Raw genomic sequence first — 22964 nt, forward strand, 5'->3', positions numbered from 1 at the left:
CACTCACACACTGCCCCTCTCTCACACACTGTCTCACTCACACACTGCCTCACTCACACACTGCCCCTCACTCGCACACTGTCCCTCACTCACACACTGCCCCTCTCTCACACACTGCCGCTCACTCACACACTGCCGCTCTCTCACACACTGCCCTTCACTCACAAACTGCCCTCTCTCACACACTGACCCTCTCTCACACACTGCCTCTCACTCACACACTGCCCCTCACTCACACACTGCCTCACTCACACACTGCCCCTCACTCACACACTGCCTCACTCACACCCTGCCCCTAACTCACACACTGCCTCACTCACACACTGCCCCTCATTCACACACTGCCCCTCACTCACACACTGTCCCTCATTCACACACTGCCCCTAAATCACACACTGCCCTTCAGTCACACACTGCCTCACTCACACTGTCTCACTCACACACTGCCTCGCTCACACACTGCCCCTCTCTCACACACTGCCTCACTCACACACTGCCCCTCACTCACACACTGCCCCTCACTCACACACTGCCCTTCAGTCACACACTGTCTCACTCACACTGTCTCACTCACACACTGCCTCACTCACACACTGCCCCTCACTCGCACACTGCCCCTCACTCACACACTGCCCCTCTCTCACACACTGTCTCACTCACACACTGCCTCACTCACACACTGCCCCTCTCTCACACACTGCCTCACTCACACACTGCCGCTCATCCACACACTGCCGCTCTCTCACACGCTGCCCTTCACTCACAAACTGCCCTCTCTCACACACTGCCTCACTCACACACTGCCGCTCACTCACACACTGACCCTCTCTCACACACTGACCCTCTCTCACACACTGACCCTCTCTCACACACTGCCCCTCACTCACATACTGCCCCTCAATCACACACTGCCCCTCACTAACACACTGAGCCTCACTCACACACTGCCCTTCAGTCACACACTGCCCCTCACTCACACACTGCCTCACTCACACACTGCCTCACTCACACACTGCCCCTTACTCACACACTGCCCCTCACTCACACACTGCCTCACTCACACACTGCCCCTCTCACACACTGCCCCTCACTCTAACACTGCCCCTCTCACACACTGCCCCTCGCTCACACACTGCCTCACTCAAACACACTGCCCTCACTCACACACTGCCCTCACTCACCCACTGCCCCTCACTCACAAACTGCCCTCTCTCACACACTGCCTCACTCACACACTGCCCCTCACTCACACACTGACCCTCTCTCACACACTGACCCTCTCTCACACACTGACCCTCTCTCACACACTGCCCCTCACTCACATACTGCCCCTCAATCACACACTGCCCCTCACTAACACACTGAGCCTCACTCACACACTGCCCTTCAGTCACACACTGCCCCTCACTCACACACTGCCTCACTCACACACTGCCTCACTCACACACTGCCCCTTACTCACACACTGCCTCACTCACACACTGCCCCTCACTCACATACTGCCCCCCACTCACACACTGCCCCTCTCTCACACACTGCCTCACTCACACACTGGCACATTCACAAACTGCGCCTCACTGACAGACTGCCCCTCATTCACACACTGACCTCACTCTCACACTGACCCTCACTCACACACTGACCCACACTCACACACTGCCCCTCACTCACACACTGACCCACACTCACACACTGCCCCTTACTCACACACTGCCCCTCACTCACACACTGCCTCTCACTCACACACTGCCCCTCACTCACACACTGCCTCACTCACACACTGCCCCTCACTCACACACTGCCTCACTCACACCCTGCCCCTAACTCACACACTGCCTCACTCACACACTGCCCCTCATTCACACATTGCCCCTCACTCACACGCTGTCCTTCATTCACACACTGACCCTCACTCACACACTGCCTCTCACTCACACACTGCCTCTCACTCACACACTGCCCCTCACTCACACACTGCCTCACTCACACACTGCCCCTCATTCACACACTGACCTCACTCTCACACTGACCCTCACTCACACACTGACCCACACTCACACACTGCCCCTCACTCACACACTGACCCACACTCACACACTGCCCCTTACTCACACACTGCCCCTCACTCACACACTGCCTCTCACTCACACACTGCCCCTCACTCACACACTGCCTCACTCACACACTGCCCCTCTCTCACACACTGCCTCACTCACACACTGCCCCCCACTCGCACACTGACCTCACTCACACACTGCCCCTCTCTCACACACTGCCCCTCACTCGCACACTGCCCCTCACTCACACACTGCCCCTCTCTCACACACTGCCTCACTCACACACTGCCCCTCACTTGCACACTGCCCCTCACTCACACACTGCCCCTCTCTCACACACTGCCTCACTCACACACTGCCCCCTCTCACACACTGCTGCTCACTCACACACTGCCCCTCTCTCACACACTGCCCCTCACTCGCACACTGCCCCTCACTCACACACTGCCCCTCACTCACACACTGCCCCTCTCTCACACACTGCCTCACTCACTTGCACACTGCCCCTCACTCACACACTGCCCCTCTCTCACACACTGTCTCACTCACACACTGCCTCACTCACACACTGCCCCTCTCTCACACACTGCCTCACTCACACACTGCCGCTCTCTCACACACTGCCCTTCACTCACAAACTGCCCTCACTCACACACTGACCCCCTCTCACACACTGCCCGTCTCTCACACACTGCCTCACTCACACACTGGCACATTCACAAACTGCGCCTCACTGACAGACTGCCCCTCACTCACACACTGACCCCCTCACTCACACACTGCCCTTCTTCACAAACTGCCCTCACTCACACACTGACCCCCTCACTCACACACTGCCCTTCTTCACACACTGCCCCTCACTCACACACTGCCCCTCACTCACACACTGCCTCACTCAGACACTGCCCCTCACTCACACACTGCCTCACTCACACACTGACCCTCACTCACACACTGCCTCATTCACACACTGGCCTTCTTCACACACTGCCCCTCACTCACACACTGCCCCTCACTCACACACTGCCTCACTCAGACACTGCCCCTCACTCACACACTGCCTCACTCACACACTGACCCTCACTCACACACTGCCTCACTCACACACTACCCCTTCACTCACACACTGCCCTTTACTCACACAGTGCCCCTCACTAACACACTACCCCTCACTCACACACTGCCTCCCTCAGACACTTCCCCTCACTCAGACACTGCCCCTCACTCACACACTGCCTAACTCACACACTGCCCCCACGCACACACTGCCCCTCACTCACACACTGCCCCTCACTCACACACTGCCCCTCACTCACACACTGCCTCACTCAGACACTGCCCCTCACTCAGACACTGCCCCTCACTCACATACTGCCCCTCACTCACACACTGCCTCACTCACACACTGCTCCCACTCACACACTGCCCCTCACTCACACACTACCCCCACTCACACACTGCCCCTCACTCACACACTGCCCCTCATTCACACACTGACCTCACTCTCACACTGACCCTCACTCACACACTGACCCTCACTCACACACTGACCCTCACTCACACACTACCCCTTCACTCACACACTGCCCCTCACTCACACACTGCCCCTCACTCACACACTGCCTCACTCAGACACTGCCCCTCACTCACACACTGCCTCACTCACACACTGACCCTCACTCACACACTGCCTCTCTCACACACCACCCCTTCACTCACACACTGCCCCTTACTCACACAGTGCCCCTCACTCACACACTACCCCTCACTCACACACTGCCTCTCTCAGACACTTCCCCTCACTCAGACACTGCCCCTCACTCACACACTGCCTCACTCACACACTGCCCCCACGCACACACTGCCCCTCACTCACACACTGCTCCTCACTCACACACTGCCCCTCACTCACACACTGCCTCACTCAGACACTGCCCCTCACTCACATACTGCCCCTCACTCACACACTGCCTCACTCACACACTGCTCCCACTCACACACTGCCCCTCACTCACACACTGCCCCTCACTCACACACTACCCCCACTCACACACTGCCCCTCACTCACACACTGCCCCTCATTCACACACTGACCTCACTCTCACACTGACCCTCACTCACACACTGACCCTCACTCACACACTGCCTCACTCACACACTACCCCTTCACTCACACACTGCCCCTCACTCACACACTGCCCCTCACTCACACACTGCCTCACTCAGACACTGCCCCTCACTCACACACTGCCTCACTCACACACTGACCCTCACTCACACACTGCCTCACTCACACACTACCCCTTCACTCACACACTGCCCCTTACTCACACAGTGCCCCTCACTCACACACTGCCCCTCACTCACACACTGCCTCTCTCAGACACTTCCCCTCACTCAGACACTACCCCTCACTCACACACTGCCCCTCACTCGCACACTGCTCCTCACTCACACACTGCCCCTCACTCAGACACTGCCTCACTCAGACACTGCCCCTCACTCACATACTGCCCCTCACTCACATACTGCCCCCACTCACACACTGCCCCTCACTCACACACTGCCCTCACTCACAAACTGCCCCTCATTCACACACTGCCCCTCACTCATACACTGCCTCACTCACACACTGTCCTCACTCACACACTGCCCTTCAGTCACACACAGCCTCACTCTCACTGTCTCACTCACACACTGACCTCACTCACGCACTGCCCATCTCTCACACACTGCCTCACTCATACACTGCCCCTCTCTCATACACTGCCCCTCACTCACACACTGACCCTCACTCACACACTGACCCTCTCTCACACACTGCCTCACTCACACACTGCCTCTCACTCACACACTGCCGCTCTCTCACACACTGCCCTTCACTCACAAACTGCCCTCACTCACACACTGACCCTCTCTCACAAACTGTCCTCACTCACACACTGACCCTCTCTCACACACTTACCCTCTCTCACACACTGCCCCTCACTCACATACTGCCCTTCACTCACACACTGCCCCTCACTCACACACTGAGCCTCACTCACACACTGCCCTTCAGTCACACACTGCCCCTCACTCACACACTGCCTCACTCACACACTGCCTCACTCACACACTGCCCCTTACTCACACACTGCCTCACTCACACACTGCCCCTCACTCACACACTGCCCCTCACTCACATACTGCCCCTCACTCACACACTGCCCCTCTCTCACACTCTGCCTCACTCACACACTGGCACATTCACAAACTGCGCCTCACTGACAGACTGCCCCTCATTCACACACTGACCTCACTCTCACACTGACCCTCACTCACACACTGACCCACACTCACACACTGCCCCTCACTCACACACTGCCTCTCACTCACACACTGCCCCTCACTCACACACTGCCTCACTCACACACTGCCCCTCACTCACACACTGCCTCACTCACACACTGCCCCTAACTCACACACTGCCTCACTCACACACTGCCCCTCATTCACACACTGCCCCTCACTCACACACATTCCCTCATTCACACACTGCCCCTCACTCACACAATGCCCTTCAGTCACACACTGTCTCACTCACACACTGCCTCACTCACACACTGCCCCTCTCTCACACACTGCCTCACTCACACACTGCCCCCCACTCGCACACTGACCTCACTCACACACTGCCCCTCTCTCACACACTGCCCCTCACTCACACACTGCCCCTCACTCGCACACTGCCCCTCACTCACACACTGCCCCTCTCTCACACACTGTCTCACTCACACACTGCCTCACTCGCACACTGCCCCTCACTCACACACTGCCCCTCTCTCACACACTGTCTCACTCACACACTGCCTCACTCACACACTGCCCCTCTCTCACACACTGCCTCACTCACACACTGCCGCTCACTCACACACTGCCGCTCTCTCACACACTGCCCTTCACTCACAAACTGCCCTCATTCACACACTGACCCTCTCTCACACACTGACCCTCTCTCACACACTGCCCCTCACTCACATACTTCCCCTCACTCACACACTGCCCCTCACTCACACACTGACCCTCACTCACACACTGACCCTCACTCACACCCTGCCCCTCATTGACACCCCTCATTCACACACTGACCTCACTCTCACACTGACTCTCACTCACACACTGACCCACACTCACACACTGCCCCTTACTCACACACTGTCTCACTCACACACTGACCCCCACTCGCACACTGACCTCACTCACACACTGCCCCTCACTCACACACTGACCCACACTCACACACTGCCCCTCTCTCACACACTGCCTCACTCACACACTGCCCCCACTTGCACACTGACCTCACACACACACTGCCCCTCTCTCACACACTGACCCTCACTCACACACTGACCCTCACTCACACACTGACCCTCACTCACACACTGACCCACACTCACAAACTGCCCCTTACTCACACACTGACCCTCACTCACACACTGCCCCTCACTCACACACTGCCTCACTCACACACTGCCCCTCATTCACACACTGCCCCTCGCTCACACACTGTCCCTCATTCACACACTGCCCCTCACTCACACACTGACCATCACTCACACACTGACCATCACTCTCATACTGACCCACACTCACACACTCCCTCACTCAGACACTGCCACTCACTCACACACGGCCCCTCACTCACACACTGCCTCACTCACACACTGCCTCACTCACACACTGCCCCTCACTCACACACTGCCCCTCACTCACACACTGCCTCATTCACACACTGCCCCTCACTCACACACTGCTGTTCACTTACACACTGCCTCACTCACACACTGTCTCATTCACACACTGCCCTTCTTCACACACTGCCCCTCACTCACACACTGCCACTCACTCACACACTGCCCCTCACTCACACAGTGCCTCACTCAGACACTGCCCCTCACTCACACACTGCCTCACTCACACACTGACCCTCACTCACAAACTGCCTCATTCACACACTGCCCTTCTTCACACACTGCCCCTCACTCACACACTGCCCCTCACTCACACACTGCCCCTCACTCAGACACTGCCCCTCACTCACACACTGCCTCACTCACACACTGACCCTCACTCACACACTGCCTCACTCACACACTACACCTTCACTCACACACTGCCCTTTACTCACACAGTGCCCCTCACTCACACACTACCCCTCACTCACACACTGCCTCTCTCAGACACTTCCCCTCACTCAGACACTGCCCCTCACTCACACACTGCCTCACTCACACACTGCCCCCACGCACACACTGCCCCTCACTCACACACTGCCCCTCACTCACACACTGCTCCTCACTCACACACTGCCCCTCACTCACACACTGCCTCACTCAGACACTGCCCCTCACTCACATACTGCCCCTCACTCACACACTGCCTCACTCACACACTGCTCCCACTCACACACTGCCCCTCACTCACACACTGCCCCTCATTCACACACTGACCTCACTCTCACACTGACCCTCACTCACACACTGACCCTCACTCACACACTGACCCTCACTCACACACTGCCTCACTCACACACTACCCCTTCACTCACACACTGCCCCTCACTCACACACTGCCTCACTCAGACACTGCCCCTCACTCACACACTGCCTCACTCACACACTGACCCTCACTCACACACTGCCTCACTCACACACTACCCCTTCACTCACACACTGCCCCTTACTCACACAGTGCCCCTCACTCACACACTGCCCCTCACTCACACACTGCCTCTCTCAGACACTTCCCCTCACTCAGACACTACCCCTCACTCACACACTGCCTCTCTCACACACTGCCTCACTCACACACTGCCCATCTCTCACACACTGCCTCACTCACACACTGCCCCTCTCTCATACACTGCCCCTCACTCACACACTGGCCCTCACTCACACACTGACCCTCTCTCACATACTGACCTTCTCTCACACACTGCCCCTCTCTCACACACTGCCCCTCACTCACACACTGCCCCTCACTCACACACTGCCCCTTACTCACACACTGCCCCTCACTCACACACTGCCTCACTCACACACTGCCCCTCATTCACACACTGCCCCTCACTCACACACTGTCCCTCACTCACACACTGCCCTCACTCACACACTGTCCTCACTCACACACTGCCCTTCAGTCACACACTGCCCCTCTATCACACACTGCCTCACTCACACACTGCCCCCCACTCGCACACTGACCTCACTCACACACTGCCCCTCTCTCACACACTGCCCCTCTCTCACACACTGCCCTTCAGTCATACACTGCCTCACTCACACTGTCTCACTCACACACTGCCTCACTCACACACTGCCGCTCTCTCATACACTGCCCTTCACTCACAAACTGCCCTCACTCACACACTGACCCTCTCTCACACACTGACCCTCTCTCACACACTGACCCTCTCTTACACACTGCCCCTCACTCACATACTGCCCCTTACTCACACACTGCCCCTCACTCACACACTGAGCCTCACTCACACACTGCCCTTCAGTCACACACTGCCCTTCACTCACAAACTGCCTCACTCACACACTGGCCCTTACTCACACACTGCCTCACTCACACACTGCCCCTCACTCACACACTGCCCCTCTCTCACACACTGCCCTCACTCACACACTGTCCTCCCTCACACACTGCCCTTCAGTCATACACTGCCTCACTCACACTGTCTCACTCACACACTGCCTCACTCACACACTGACCCTCTCTCACACACTGCCTCACTCACACACTGCCCCTCATTCACACACTGCCCCTCACTCACACACTGTCCCTCATTCACACACTGCCCCTCACTCACACACTGCCCTCACTCACACATTGCCCCTCACTCACACACTGCCCTCATTCACACACTGCCCCTCACTCACACACTGCCCTCACTCACACATTGCCCCTGTCTCACACACTGCCTCACTCACACACTGGCACATTCACAAACTGCGCCTCACTGACAGACTGCCCCTCATTCACACACTGACCCTCACTCACACACTGACCCACACTCACACACTGCCCCTCACTCACACACTGCCTCTCACTCACACACTGCCCCTCACTCACACACTGCCTCACTCACACACTGCCCCTCACTCACACACTGAGCCTCACTCACACACTGCCCTTCAGTCACACACTGCCGCTCTCTCACACACTGCCTCACTCACACACTGCCCATCTCTCACACACTGCCTCACTCACACACTGCCCCTCTCTCATACACTGCCCCTCACTCACACACTGGCCCTCACTCACACACTGACCCTCTCTCACACACTGCCCTTCTCTCACACACTGCCTCACTCACACACTGCCTCTCACTCACACACTGCCGCTCTCTCACACACTGCCCTTCACTCACAAACTGCCCTCACTCACACACTGACCCTCTCTCACACACTGACCCTCTCTCACACACTGACCCTCTCTCACACACTGACCCTCCCTCACACACTGACCCTCACTCACACACTGACCCTCTCTCACAAACTGTCCTCACTCACACACTGACCCTCTCTCACACACTTACCCTCTCTCACACACTGCCCCTCACTCACATACTGCCCTTCACTCACACACTGCCCCTCACTCACACACTGAGCCTCACTCACACACTGCCCTTCAGTCACACACTGCCCCTCACTCACACACTGCCTCACTCACACACTGCCTCACTCACACACTGCCCCTTACTCACACACTGCCTCACTCACACACTGCCCCTCACTCACACACTGCCCCTCACTCACATACTGCCCCTCACTCACACACTGCCTCACTCACACACTGGCACATTCACAAACTGCGCCTCACTGACAGACTGCCCCTCATTCACACACTGACCTCACTCTCACACTGACCCTCACTCACACACTGACCCACACTCACACACTGCCCCTCACTCACACACTGCCTCTCTCTCACACACTGCCCTTCTCTCACACACTGCCTCACTCACACACTGCCTCTCACTCACACACTGCCGCTCTCTCACACACTGCCCTTCACTCACAAACTGCCCTCACTCACACACTGACCCTCTCTCACACACTGACCCTCTCTCACACACTGACCCTCTCTCACACACTGACCCTCCCTCACACACTGACCCTCACTCACACACTGACCCTCTCTCACAAACTGTCCTCACTCACACACTGACCCTCTCTCACACACTTACCCTCTCTCACACACTGCCCCTCACTCACATACTGCCCTTCACTCACACACTGCCCCTCACTCACACACTGAGCCTCACTCACACACTGCCCTTCAGTCACACACTGCCCCTCACTCACACACTGCCTCACTCACACACTGCCTCACTCACACACTGCCCCTTACTCACACACTGCCTCACTCACACACTGCCCCTCACTCACACACTGCCCCTCACTCACATACTGCCCCTCACTCACACACTGCCTCACTCACACACTGGCACATTCACAAACTGCGCCTCACTGACAGACTGCCCCTCATTCACACACTGACCTCACTCTCACACTGACCCTCACTCACACACTGACCCACACTCACACACTGCCCCTCACTCACACACTGCCTCTCACTCACACACTGCCCCTCACTCACACACTGCCTCACTCACACACTGCCCCTCACTCACACACTGCCTCACTCACACACTGCCCCTAACTCACACACTGCCTCACTCACACACTGCCCCTCATTCACACACTGCCCCTCACTCACACACTGCCTCACTCACACACTGCCCCTAACTCACACACTGCCTCACTCACACACTGCCCCTCATTCACACACTGCCCCTCACTCACACACATTCCCTCATTCACACACTGCCTGACTCACACACTGCCCCTCTCTCACACACTGCCTCACTCACACACTGCCCCCCACTCGCACACTGACCTCACTCACACACTGCCCCTCTCTCACACACTGCCCCTCACTCGCACACTGCCCCTCACTCACACACTGCCCCTCTCTCACACACTGTCTCACTCACACACTGCCTCACTCACACACTGCCCCTCTCTCACACACTGCCTCACTCACACACTGCCTCACTCGCACACTGCCCCTCACTCACACACTGCCCCTCTCTCACACACTGTCTCACTCACACACTGCCTCACTCACACACTGCCCCTCTCTCACACACTGCCTCACTCACACGCTGCCGCTCACTCACACACTGCCGCTCTCTCACACACTGCCCTTCACTCACAAACTGCCCTCACTCACACACTGACCCTCTCTCACACACTGACCCTCTCTCACACACTGCCCCTCACTCACATACTGCCCCTCACTCACACACTGCCCCTCACTCACACACTGACCCTCACTTACACACTGACCCTCACTCACACCCTGCCCCTCATTGACACCCCTCATTCACACACTGACCTCACTCTCACACTGACCCTCACTCACACACTGACCCACACTCACACACTGCCCTCACTCACACACTGTCCTCACTCACACACTGCCCTTCAGTCACACACTGCCCCTCTATCACACACTGCCTCACTCACACACTGCCCCCCACTCGCACACTGACCTCACTCACACACTGCCCCTCTCTCACACACTGCCCCTCTCTCACACACTGCCCCTCTCTCACACACTGCCCCTCACTCACACACTGCCCCTCACTCACACACTGCCCCTTACTCACACACTGCCCCTCACTCACACACTGCCTCACTCACACACTGCCCCTCATTCACACACTGCCCCTCACTCACACACTGTCCCTCACTCACACACTGCCCTCACTCACACACTTTCCTCACTCACACACTGCCCTTCAGTCACACACTGCCCCTCTATCACACACTGCCTCACTCATACACTGCCCCCCACACGCACACTGACCTCACTCACACACTGCCCCTCTCTCACACACTGCCCCTCTCTCACACACTGCCCTTCAGTCATACACTGCCTCACTCACACTGTCTCACTCACACACTGCCTCACTCACACACTGCCCCTCTCTCACACACTGCCTCACTCACACACTACCGCTCTCTCATACACTGCCCTTCACTCACAAACTGCCCTCACTCACACACTGACCCTCTCTCACACACTGACCCTCTCTTACACACTGCCCTCACTCACATACTGCCCCTTACTCACACACTGCCCCTCACTCACACACTGAGCCTCACTCACACACTGCCCTTCAGTCACACACTGCCCCTCACTCACACACTGCCTCACTCACACACTGCCCCTTACTCACACACTGCCTCACTCACACACTGCCCCTCACTCACATACTGCCCCTCACTCACACACTGCCCCTCTCTCACACACTGCCCTCACTCACACACTGTCCTCCCTCACACACTGCCCTTCAGTCATACACTGCCTCACTCACACTGTCTCACTCACACACTGCCTCACTCACACACTGACCCTCACTCACACACTGAGCCTCACTCACACACTGCCCTTCAGTCACACACTGCCCCTCACTCACACACTGCCTCACTCACACACTGCCTCACTCACACACTGCCCCTTACTCACACACTGCCTCACTCACACACTGCCCCTCACTCACACACTGCCCCTCACTCACATACTGCCCCTCACTCACACACTGCCTCACTCACACACTGGCACATTCACAAACTGCGCCTCACTGACAGACTGCCCCTCATTCACACACTGACCTCACTTTCACACTGACCCTCACTCACACACTGACCCACACTCACACACTGCCCCTCACTCACACACTGCCTCTCACTCACACACTGCCCCTCACTCACACACTGCCTCACTCACACACTGCCTCACTCACACACTGCCCCTTACTCACACACTGCCTCACTCACACACTGCCCCTCACTCACACACTGCCCCTCACTCACACACTGCCTCACTCACACACTGCCCCTCACTCACACACTGCCTCACTCACACACTGCCCCTAACTCACACACTGCCTCACTCACACACTGCCCCTCATTCACACACTGCCCCTCACTCACACACATTCCCTCATTCACACACTGCCCCTCACTCACACACTGCCCTTCAGTCACACACTGTCTCACTCACACACTGCCTGACTCACACACTGCCCCTCTCTCACACACTGCCTCACTCACACACTGCCCCCCACTCGCACACTGACCTCACTCACACACTGCCCCTCTCTCACACACTGCCCCTCACTCGCACACTGCCCCTCACTCACACACTGCCCCTCTCTCACACACTGTCTCACTCACACACTGCCTCACTCACACACTGCCCCTCTCTCACACACTGCCTCACTCACACACTGCCTCACTCGCACACTGCCCCTCACTCACACACTGCCCCTCTCTCACACACTGTCTCACTCACACACTGCCTCACTCACACACTGCCCCTCTCTCACACACTGCCTCACTCACACACTGCCGCTCACTCACACACTGCCGCTCACTCACACACTGCCGCTCTCTCACACACTGCCCTTCACTCACAAACTGCCCTCACTCACACACTGACCTTCTCTCACACACTGACCCTCTCTCACACACTGCCCCTCACTCACATACTGCCCCTCACTCACATACTGCCCCTTACTCACACACTGCCCCTCATTCACACACTGCCCCTCACTCACATACTGCCCCTCACTCACACACTGACCCTCACTCACACACTGAGCCTCACTCACACACTGCCCTTCAGTCACACACTGCCCCTCACTCACACACTGCCTCACTCACACACTGCCTCACTCACACACTGCCCCTTACTCACACACTGAGCCTCACTCACACACTGCCCTTCAGTCACACACTGCCGCTCTCTCACACACTGCCCTTCACTCACAAACTGCCCTCACTCACACACTGACCTTCTCTCACACACTGACCCTCTCTCACACACTGCCCCTCACTCACATACTGCCCCTCACTCACACACTGCCCCTCACTCACACACTGACCCTCACTCACACACTGACCCTCACTCACACCCTGCCCCTCATTGACACCCCTCATTCACACACTGACCTCACTCTCACACTGACCCTCACTCACACACTGACCCAAACTCACACACTGCCACTTACTCACACACTGTCTCACTCACACACTGACCCCCACTCGCACACTGACCTCACTCACACACTGCCCCTCACTCACACACTGACCCACACTCACACACTGACCCTCTCTCACACACTGCCTCACTCACACACTGCCCCCCACTCGCACACTGACCTCACACACACACTGCCCCTCACTCACACACTGACCCACACTCACACACTGCCCCTCTCTCACACACTGCCCCTCACTCACACACTGACCCTCACTCACACACTGACCCTCACTCACACACTGACCCACACTCACACACTGCCCCTTACTCACACACTGACCCTCACTCACACACTGCCCCTCACTCACACACTGCCTCACTCACACACTGCCCCTCACTCACACACTGCCCCTTACTCACACACTGCCCCTCACTCACACACTGCCTCACTCACACACTGCCCCTCATTCACACACTGCCCCTCACTCACACACTGTCCCTCACTCACACACTGCCCTCACTCACACACTGTCCTCACTCACACACTGCCCTTCAGTCACACACTGCCCCTCTATCACACACTGCCTCACTCACACACTGCCCCCCACTCGCACACTGACCTCACTCACACACTGCCCCTCTCTCACACACTGCCCCTCTCTCACACACTGCCCCTCTCTCACACACTGCCCCTCACTCACACACTGCCCCTTACTCTCACACTGCCCCTCACTCACACACTGCCTCACTCACACACTGCCCCTCATTCACACACTGCCCCTCACTCACACACTGTCCCTCACTCACACACTGCCCTCACTCACACACTGTCCTCACTCACACACTGCCCTTCAGTCACACACTGCCCCTCTATCACACACTGCCTCACTCACACACTGCCCCCCACACGCACACTGACCTCACTCACACACTGCCCCTCTCTCACACACTGCTCCTCTCTCACACACTGCCCTTCAGTCATACACTGCCTCACTCACACTGTCTCACTCACACACTGCCTCACTCACACACTGCCCCTCTCTCACACACTGCCTCACTCACACACTGCCGCTCTCTCACACACTGCCCTTCACTCACAAACTGCCCTCACTCACACACTGACCCTCTCTCACACACTGACCTTCTCTCACACACTGACCCTCTCTTACACACTGCCCCTCACTCACATACTGCCCCTTACTCACACACTGCCCCTCACTCACACACTGAGCCTCACTCACACACTGCCCTTCAGTCACACACTGCCCCTCACTCACACACTGCCTCACTCACACACTGCCCCTTACTCACACACTGTCTCACTCACACTCTGCCCCTCACTCACATACTGCCCCTCACTCACACACTGCCCCTCTCTCACACACTGCCCTCACTCACACACTGTCCTCCCTCACACACTGCCCTTCAGTCATACACTGCCTCACTCACACTGTCTCACTCACACACTGCCTCACTCACACACTGACCCTCTCTCACACACTGCCTCACTCACACACTGCCCCTCACTCACACACTGCCTCTCACTCACACACTGCCCCTCATTCACACACTGCCCCTCACTCACACACTGTCCCTCATTCACACACTGCCCCTCACTCACACACTGCCCTCACTCACACATTGCCCCTCACTCACACACTGCCCTCATTCACACACTGCCCCTCACTCACACACTGCCCTCACTCACACACTGCCCCTCTCTCACACACTGCCTCACTCACACACTGGCACATTCACAAACTGCGCCTCACTGACAGACTGCCCCTCATTCACACACTGACCTCACTCTCACACTGACCCTCACTCACACACTGACCCTTACTCACACACTGCCCCTCTCTCACACACTGCCTCACTCACACACTGGCACATTCACAAACTGCGCCTCACTGACAGACTGCCCCTCATTCACACACTGACCTCACTCTCACACTGACCCTCACTCACACACTGACCCACACTCACACACTGCCCCTCACTCACACACTGCCTCTCACTCACACACTGCCCCTCACTCACACACTGCCTCACTCACACACTGCCCCTCACTCACACACTGCCTCACTCACACACTGCCCCTAACTCACACACTGCCTCACTCACACACTGCCCCTCATTCACACACTGCCCCTCACTCACACACATTCCCTCATTCACACACTGCCCCTCACTCACACACTGCCCTTCAGTCACACACTGTCTCACTCACACACTGCCTGACTCACACACTGCCCCTCTCTCACACACTGCCTCACTCACACACTGCCCCCCACTCGCACACTGACCTCACTCACACACTGCCCCTCTCTCACACACTGCCCCTCACTCACACACTGCCCCTCACTCGCACACTGCCCCTCACACACACACTGCCCCTCTCTCACACACTGCCCCTCACTCACACACTGACCCTCACTCACACACTGACCCTCACTCACACACTGACCCACACTCACACACTGCCCCTTACTCACACACTGACCCTCACTCACACACTGCCCCTCACTCACACACTGCCTCACTCACACACTGCCCCTCACTCACACACTGCCCCTTACACACTGCCCCTCACTCACACACTGCCTCACTCACACACTGCCCCTCATTCAAACACTGCCCCTCACTCACACACTGTCCCTCACTCACACACTGCCCTCACTCACACACTGTCCTCACTCACACACTGCCCTTCAGTCACACACTGCCCCTCTATCACACACTGCCTCACTCACACACTGCCCCCCACTCGCACACTGACCTCACTCACACACTGCCCCTCTCTCACACACTGCCCCTCTCTCACACACTGCCCCTCTCACACACTGCCCCTCACTCACACACTGCCCCTCACTCACACACTGCCCCTTACTCACACACTGCCCCTCACTCACACACTGCCTCACTCACACACTGCCCCTCATTCACACACTGCCCCTCACTCACACACTGTCCCTCACTCACACACTGCCCTCACTCACACACTGTCCTCACTCACACACTGCCCTTCAGTCACACACTGCCCCTCTATCACACACTGCCTCACTCACACACTGCCCCCACTCGCACACTGACCTCACTCACACACTGCCCCTCTCTCACACACTGCCCTTCAGTCATACACTGCCTCACTCACACTGTCTCACTCACACACTGCCTCACTCACACACTGCCTCTCACTCACACACTGCCGCTCTCTCATACACTGCCCTTCACTCACAAACTGCCCTCACTCACACACTGACCCTCTCTCACACACTGACCCTCTCTCACACACTGACCCTTACTCACACACTGCCCCTCACTCACACACTGAGCCTCACTCACACACTGCCCTTCAGTCACACACTGCCCCTCACTCACACACTGCCTCACTCACACACTGCCCCTTACTCACACACTGCCTCACTCACACACTGCCCCTCACTCACATACTGCCCCTCACTCACACACTGCCCCTCTCTCACACACTGCCCTCACTCACACACTGTCCTCCCTCACACATTGCCCTTCAGTCATACACTGCCTCACTCACACTGTCTCACTCACACACTGCCTCACTCACACACTGACCCTCTCTCACACACTGCCTCACTCACACACTGCCCCTCACTCACACACTGACCCTTACTCACACACTGCCCCTCACTCACACACTGCCTCTCACTCACACACTGCCCCTCATTCACACACTGCCCCTCACTCACACACTGTCCCTCATTCACACACTGCCCCTCACTCACACACTGCCCTCACTCACACATTGCCCCTCACTCACACAGTGCCCTCACTCACACACTGACCCTCACTCACACACTGCCTCACTCACACACTGCCCCTCATTCACACACTGCCCCTCACTCACACACTGTCCCTCATTCACACACTGCCCCTCACTCACACACTGCCCTCACTCACACACTGCCCCTCTCTCGCACACTGACCTCACTCACACACTGCCCCTCTCTCACACACTGCCCCTCACTCACACACTGCCCCTCACTCACACACTGCCCCTCTCTCACACACTGCCTCACTCACACACTGTCCCTCATTCACACACTGCCCCTCTCTCACACACTGACCCTCACTCACACACTGCCTCACTCACACACTGCCCCTCACTCACACACTGACCCTCACTCACACACTGCCTCACTCACACACTGCCCCTCACTCACACACTGCCCTCACTCACACACTGCCCTCACTCACACACTGACCCTCACTCACACACTGCCTCACTCACACACTGCCCTCACTCTCACACTACCCCTCACTCTCACACTGCCCCTCACTCACACACTGCCCCTCACTTAAACACTGCCTCACTCACACACTGCCCTCACTCACACACTGCCCTCACTCACACACTGCCCTCACTCACACACTGCCCTCACTCACACACTGCCTCACTCACATACTGCTCCACTGGCATACTTCAAACACTCAAGTTCTTCACAACCTTTGCAGAAGTTATTAATTTTTGAAATGTTTTTGTTGGAAGGTGTGATGGCTGACGATACTGAAATGGATGATTTCTCCAAAAACAAACTTCCAGTTACATGTGGTTCTATGAATGGGATCCTGTACAAGAGTAGGTTTACAACAGGTATGGGTTCATTGGTGTTTACTTTTTTGTGCATGTATATTTGTGTGCAGGTGTGATGGCACATGTTCGTGCATCTACATGTGAGTGTGTATGAATGAGAGCATGTATATGTAAGTGCATGGAAGCCCACGTGTCGGTATGTGTGTGTGATTGTGTGTAAGGATGAATGAGTATGCATGTAGATGTGAGTGTGAAGTGTATATGCACATGTGTATTTGTGGGCAAGTGTGTGTAATTGTGCGAGTGTATTGGTTTGTGTGTGTGTGACTGGTGCGTGTATTGCACATGTGCCTGCATGTGTTGTTGGTTAGTGCTGTGCTGTGCAGTGGAATCTGATTTCCATTTGGTTATACAACAGCCCTAAATTTCCTCCATCCTTGCACTGGGAAACTAATCTGGGTTGGGCAAGTGTCAAAAATGTCACTGGGGGTTGCCATTCAAATGAGCAAAAAACATCATATGACATTACCCACTGTTTGTGTCCTCACAAGCTTTTGAAGTCTTGGCTTCAATATACAGAAGGCCCTTCTGCTCCACAGAGGCTAGGGGATCATCTTGAGAGCCCCTTCAATGGCAAACTTCACTCTGTTTAGTGCTGGGCAGGAGTGAGTATCCACATAGAACCCTGGTCATTCTTAAGGGGCAGACATCAACTGGGGTCTGGCAAAGAGAGAAGCAGAAGAGGACTTCACCGCACAGGGTGAAGCCCAGCTCCTCGGGCAACTGCCGATTGGTTGCTGCAGTCCCCCTATCAGCCCAGATGCCAAGGTACTGGCAGTATTGGCAGTGCCGCCTCATGACCCAGCCAAAGCATGGCACTCCCCATAGAACATTAATGCAGCCCACACTGAAAAACAACAGTATGATACCACACGCTCCCCCCTCTGAGGTGCCACTTTTAAGGAGTGGGATATCGAGAAGTCAACAACACATCACCAAGGGAAAACACTGAGAATGCAAGGATTGATGGAGGGACACACAGTTAGACAAATAAAGTGATTGAGTGTATATTTTGACTTTGTGTGAGAGTGTAAAATGGGTGATAGTGAGTCGGCAGCCCATTTGACATCTTTCCCCATTTTGATTTCCATTGACTTCAAGTTGTTCCCACCATTCCATTGGTCCCTGGCTGCGCCGCCCTGTTTTGATGCATTAGCGTTTTGACAACTGATTAATATGGCAACCATCACTGGGAATTGCTTGAAATAAGCCGATCAAATAAAAGCTCGGTAAAGTGGTGACTTCACCACTGCGACAGGCTGGATTGCCTCTGCGCTGGCGGTTATCCGCAGGTCAGGGCACAGCTCACTGAGCACCTCACTGCTGAGGTGTGGACGGGGGAAGATGGTCCTGTTTTGACATACCCAAGTGGTTGTGCTGGTGCTGTATGACGTAACTCCGGGGATCGACACATGACCACCGTTCTGACCACTCCTGCGTCCTTCCGCGCTATAATTGCCTGTCGTATGATGGGTTGCCCATTGTAACTGGGTGTTCAGTGTTGCTGGGGGCACAGGCTAGTCACTTTAAAGAGGAACCCGGTTTAGAAGTTCTGAGGCCACTTCTGTCCTATTTTATGTTACTTCCCCCCCGACCCCCACTTGGGACCCAATGATTTTTCCCCCTTAAGTTTGAGTGACTTCTTCAATCCCATCTCTCTTTGAATAATAACCTCCAGTAAATGTTCTGCACCCATCATTGTTTGTGTAATTCCAATGCCCACCTCCTCTATGAAGTCTGAGACAAAGTACTTATTTCATATCTCTGCCATCCTTCCATTTCTGAGTGGCTCCACCCCTCCATTGCCTATCCTCTTATTAATAAGGTGCCTATAGAGAGCCTTTTTTTATTGACCTTAATCTTTTTTTGCTAATTATTTCTCTCTCTTTCTAATCTTTCTTTCGTAGATATTCTCTATATTTGTCCTGGCTTTCATTTTATTATCTGCTCTGTAATCACTAAATGCTTCTCTTTTTTTAGTATGAAATTTGACCTAATTTCACTATTCATCCTCGGAACCCCAGCCTGCAACACACTTCCTTTTGTTCCTTACTGGACTGTACTGAGTCTGTGACCTCTGTATTTCTTCTTTAAATGATTTCCATTACTAAGCTCCAGCTCTAATTGTCAACTCTTCCTCCCAGTGTAATCTGGGCAAGCTCCCTTTTTATTTCGCTGCAATTAGATTGTCGTTTGCACAATCAACTACCCTTGTTCTTTAATCTTCTCCATCCTTTACAACTATATTGTGGTCACTGTTTTCCAACTGTTCCCCTAGTTTAGGTTGCCAACTTATTCTGCTTCCTTTCTTATTGGAGTAGCAAATATATATTATCTGACAAAGGTCCTGATCAAATGGCAGGGTCATTTCTCCCCTTTTTCACTACACATATTTCCCTCACCCAGACTATTATAGAATAATGAAAATCTCTTACAGTTACAACTATAGCGACGCACAGCTCTCTCTAATTTATGAATTTCTGCTCTACTTCTGCTGTTTGCTGATTTATAATGTGACCAATACTTTCATATTCCTCAATACAATCCAAAGAGATTGTAGGGCTGATCTTCCTGGGCGTTCTGATCTTCCTGGGTGTTCTCTGTCTTGGAGCTAGAAAGAAGCATCAAACCAGAAGTTTGCTGCTTCTGTACTTCCCTGGGAAAAATGGGATTTCGTTTCCCGGGATACTTAAATGACCCTTGGACACACCTGCCTCCTACCCTCCAGCAACCCCCACCCCCCCACCCCGTGCCCCCACCCCGCCCCTAGTGCGGGCCCACCCCGGATTAGCACCACTGGTAGGGCTAGCAAACCAAAAGGCAGCTTGAAGGCCTCAGGCATGGGCGATCAGGCACTTGCTGCTAATAATGGAGATTGCTCTTCCTCCACCTGTTTTATTTGTTACTACCTTGTTCTGCTTCAACTCTTTCAATCCTTCTGCCTTCCTACACCTGAGCTGACTTTCCCATGCAGTGTTGTTTTTGTCCTCTTTGAGCAGTCAAGTCTTGCAAATGTCCCCTCTTCCTTGGCACGAGATGTGTGCCCTTTGCCCCAGTTGGTGGGGATTTCTCTGCAGTTTCAGTGGTTACATCTTTCCCATTCTTTCCATTTCTTGTCTTTCAGGAATTAATGGAAAATGCATTCGAACTAAGAATAAATGGCTGACTCCGTCAGAGTTTGAACATATGAGTGGTATCAAAAAAGAAATTCGATACTGGAAGAGAAACATCCACTGTGAATCAGAGACTCTGGGCAAGCTGATCCAGGTACTGGACCTCGACTCTCTGGAGTTTAGAAACATGAGAGGTGATCTCATTGAAACATAGGGCTCAATTTTCCCCAATTATCGGCGCCATTTTTTTGGCATGCACCATTTTTTTTGGAGTAAATTAAAATCTCCAAGTTTCCCCGAAGTTTCTGTGCCAGTGTAATTCACTTAGGTACGAGTTTTTTAGGCTGCAATTTTTTTTTACCTCATTGGGGGCATAACCTGCCACCCGCACCAATTCAGGCCATTGAAACAAGTTTGGCCAACTACGATTGTTTTTAAGACAGCATATGTGACCGCTCTGAAAAACCTTCTGGGTAGTTAACATAATCAGTGCAGGTAAGAGAATCAGTGCAGAAGATCCAGTTCCATGGCCGGGACAGCTGCAGGAGGGGGGCGAATTCGGTCCGGGCTAGGAGTGGCATCGGCTCCGGGGGAGGGAAGCCTTTCAGCCTGAGGTAGGAGCGGCACCGGCTCCGGGGCAGGGGGATCTTTCAGCCTGAGCTAGGAGTGGCACTGGCTCCAGGGGAGGGGAGATCTTTCGGCCTGAGCTAGGAATGGCACTGGCTCCGGGGGAGGGAGGCCTTTCAGCCTGAGCTAGGAGCGGCACCGGCTCCGGGGGAGGGAGGCCTTTCAGCCTGAGCTAGGAGCGGCACCGGCTCCGGGGGAGGGAGGCCTTTCAGCCTGAGCTAGGAGCGGCACCGGCTCCAGTGGAGGGAAGCCTTTCGGCCTGGGCTAGGAGCAGCACCAGCTCCGGGAGGGAGGGAGATCTTTCAGCCTGAGCTAGGAACAGCACCGGCTCCGGGGGAGCGAGGCCTTTCGGCCTGGGCTAGGAGCAGCACCAGCTCCGGGAGGGAGGGAGGCCTTTCAGCCTGAGCTAGGAACAGCACCGGCTCCGGG

At 55.3% G+C, this 22964-nt stretch overlaps 1 protein-coding gene across 5 annotated transcripts in view; it reads left to right on the top strand.

The window, feature by feature from the left end:
- LOC139265839 (nuclear autoantigen Sp-100-like) overlaps positions 1-22964 on the top strand; it is a 131022-nt gene that overhangs the window by 79618 nt on the left and 28440 nt on the right. For all 5 annotated transcript variants that reach the window (XM_070883330.1, XM_070883331.1, XM_070883329.1 and 2 more), the window contains 2 exons: positions 18691-18795; positions 21920-22062. In XM_070883330.1, coding sequence (XP_070739431.1) covers positions 18691-18795; positions 21920-22062 — 248 coding nt within the window. The remainder of the gene's footprint in view (positions 1-18690; positions 18796-21919; positions 22063-22964) is intronic.

Source organism: Pristiophorus japonicus, chromosome 6 (assembly GCF_044704955.1).
Source record: "Pristiophorus japonicus isolate sPriJap1 chromosome 6, sPriJap1.hap1, whole genome shotgun sequence".
NCBI lineage: Eukaryota > Metazoa > Chordata > Chondrichthyes > Pristiophoridae > Pristiophorus > Pristiophorus japonicus.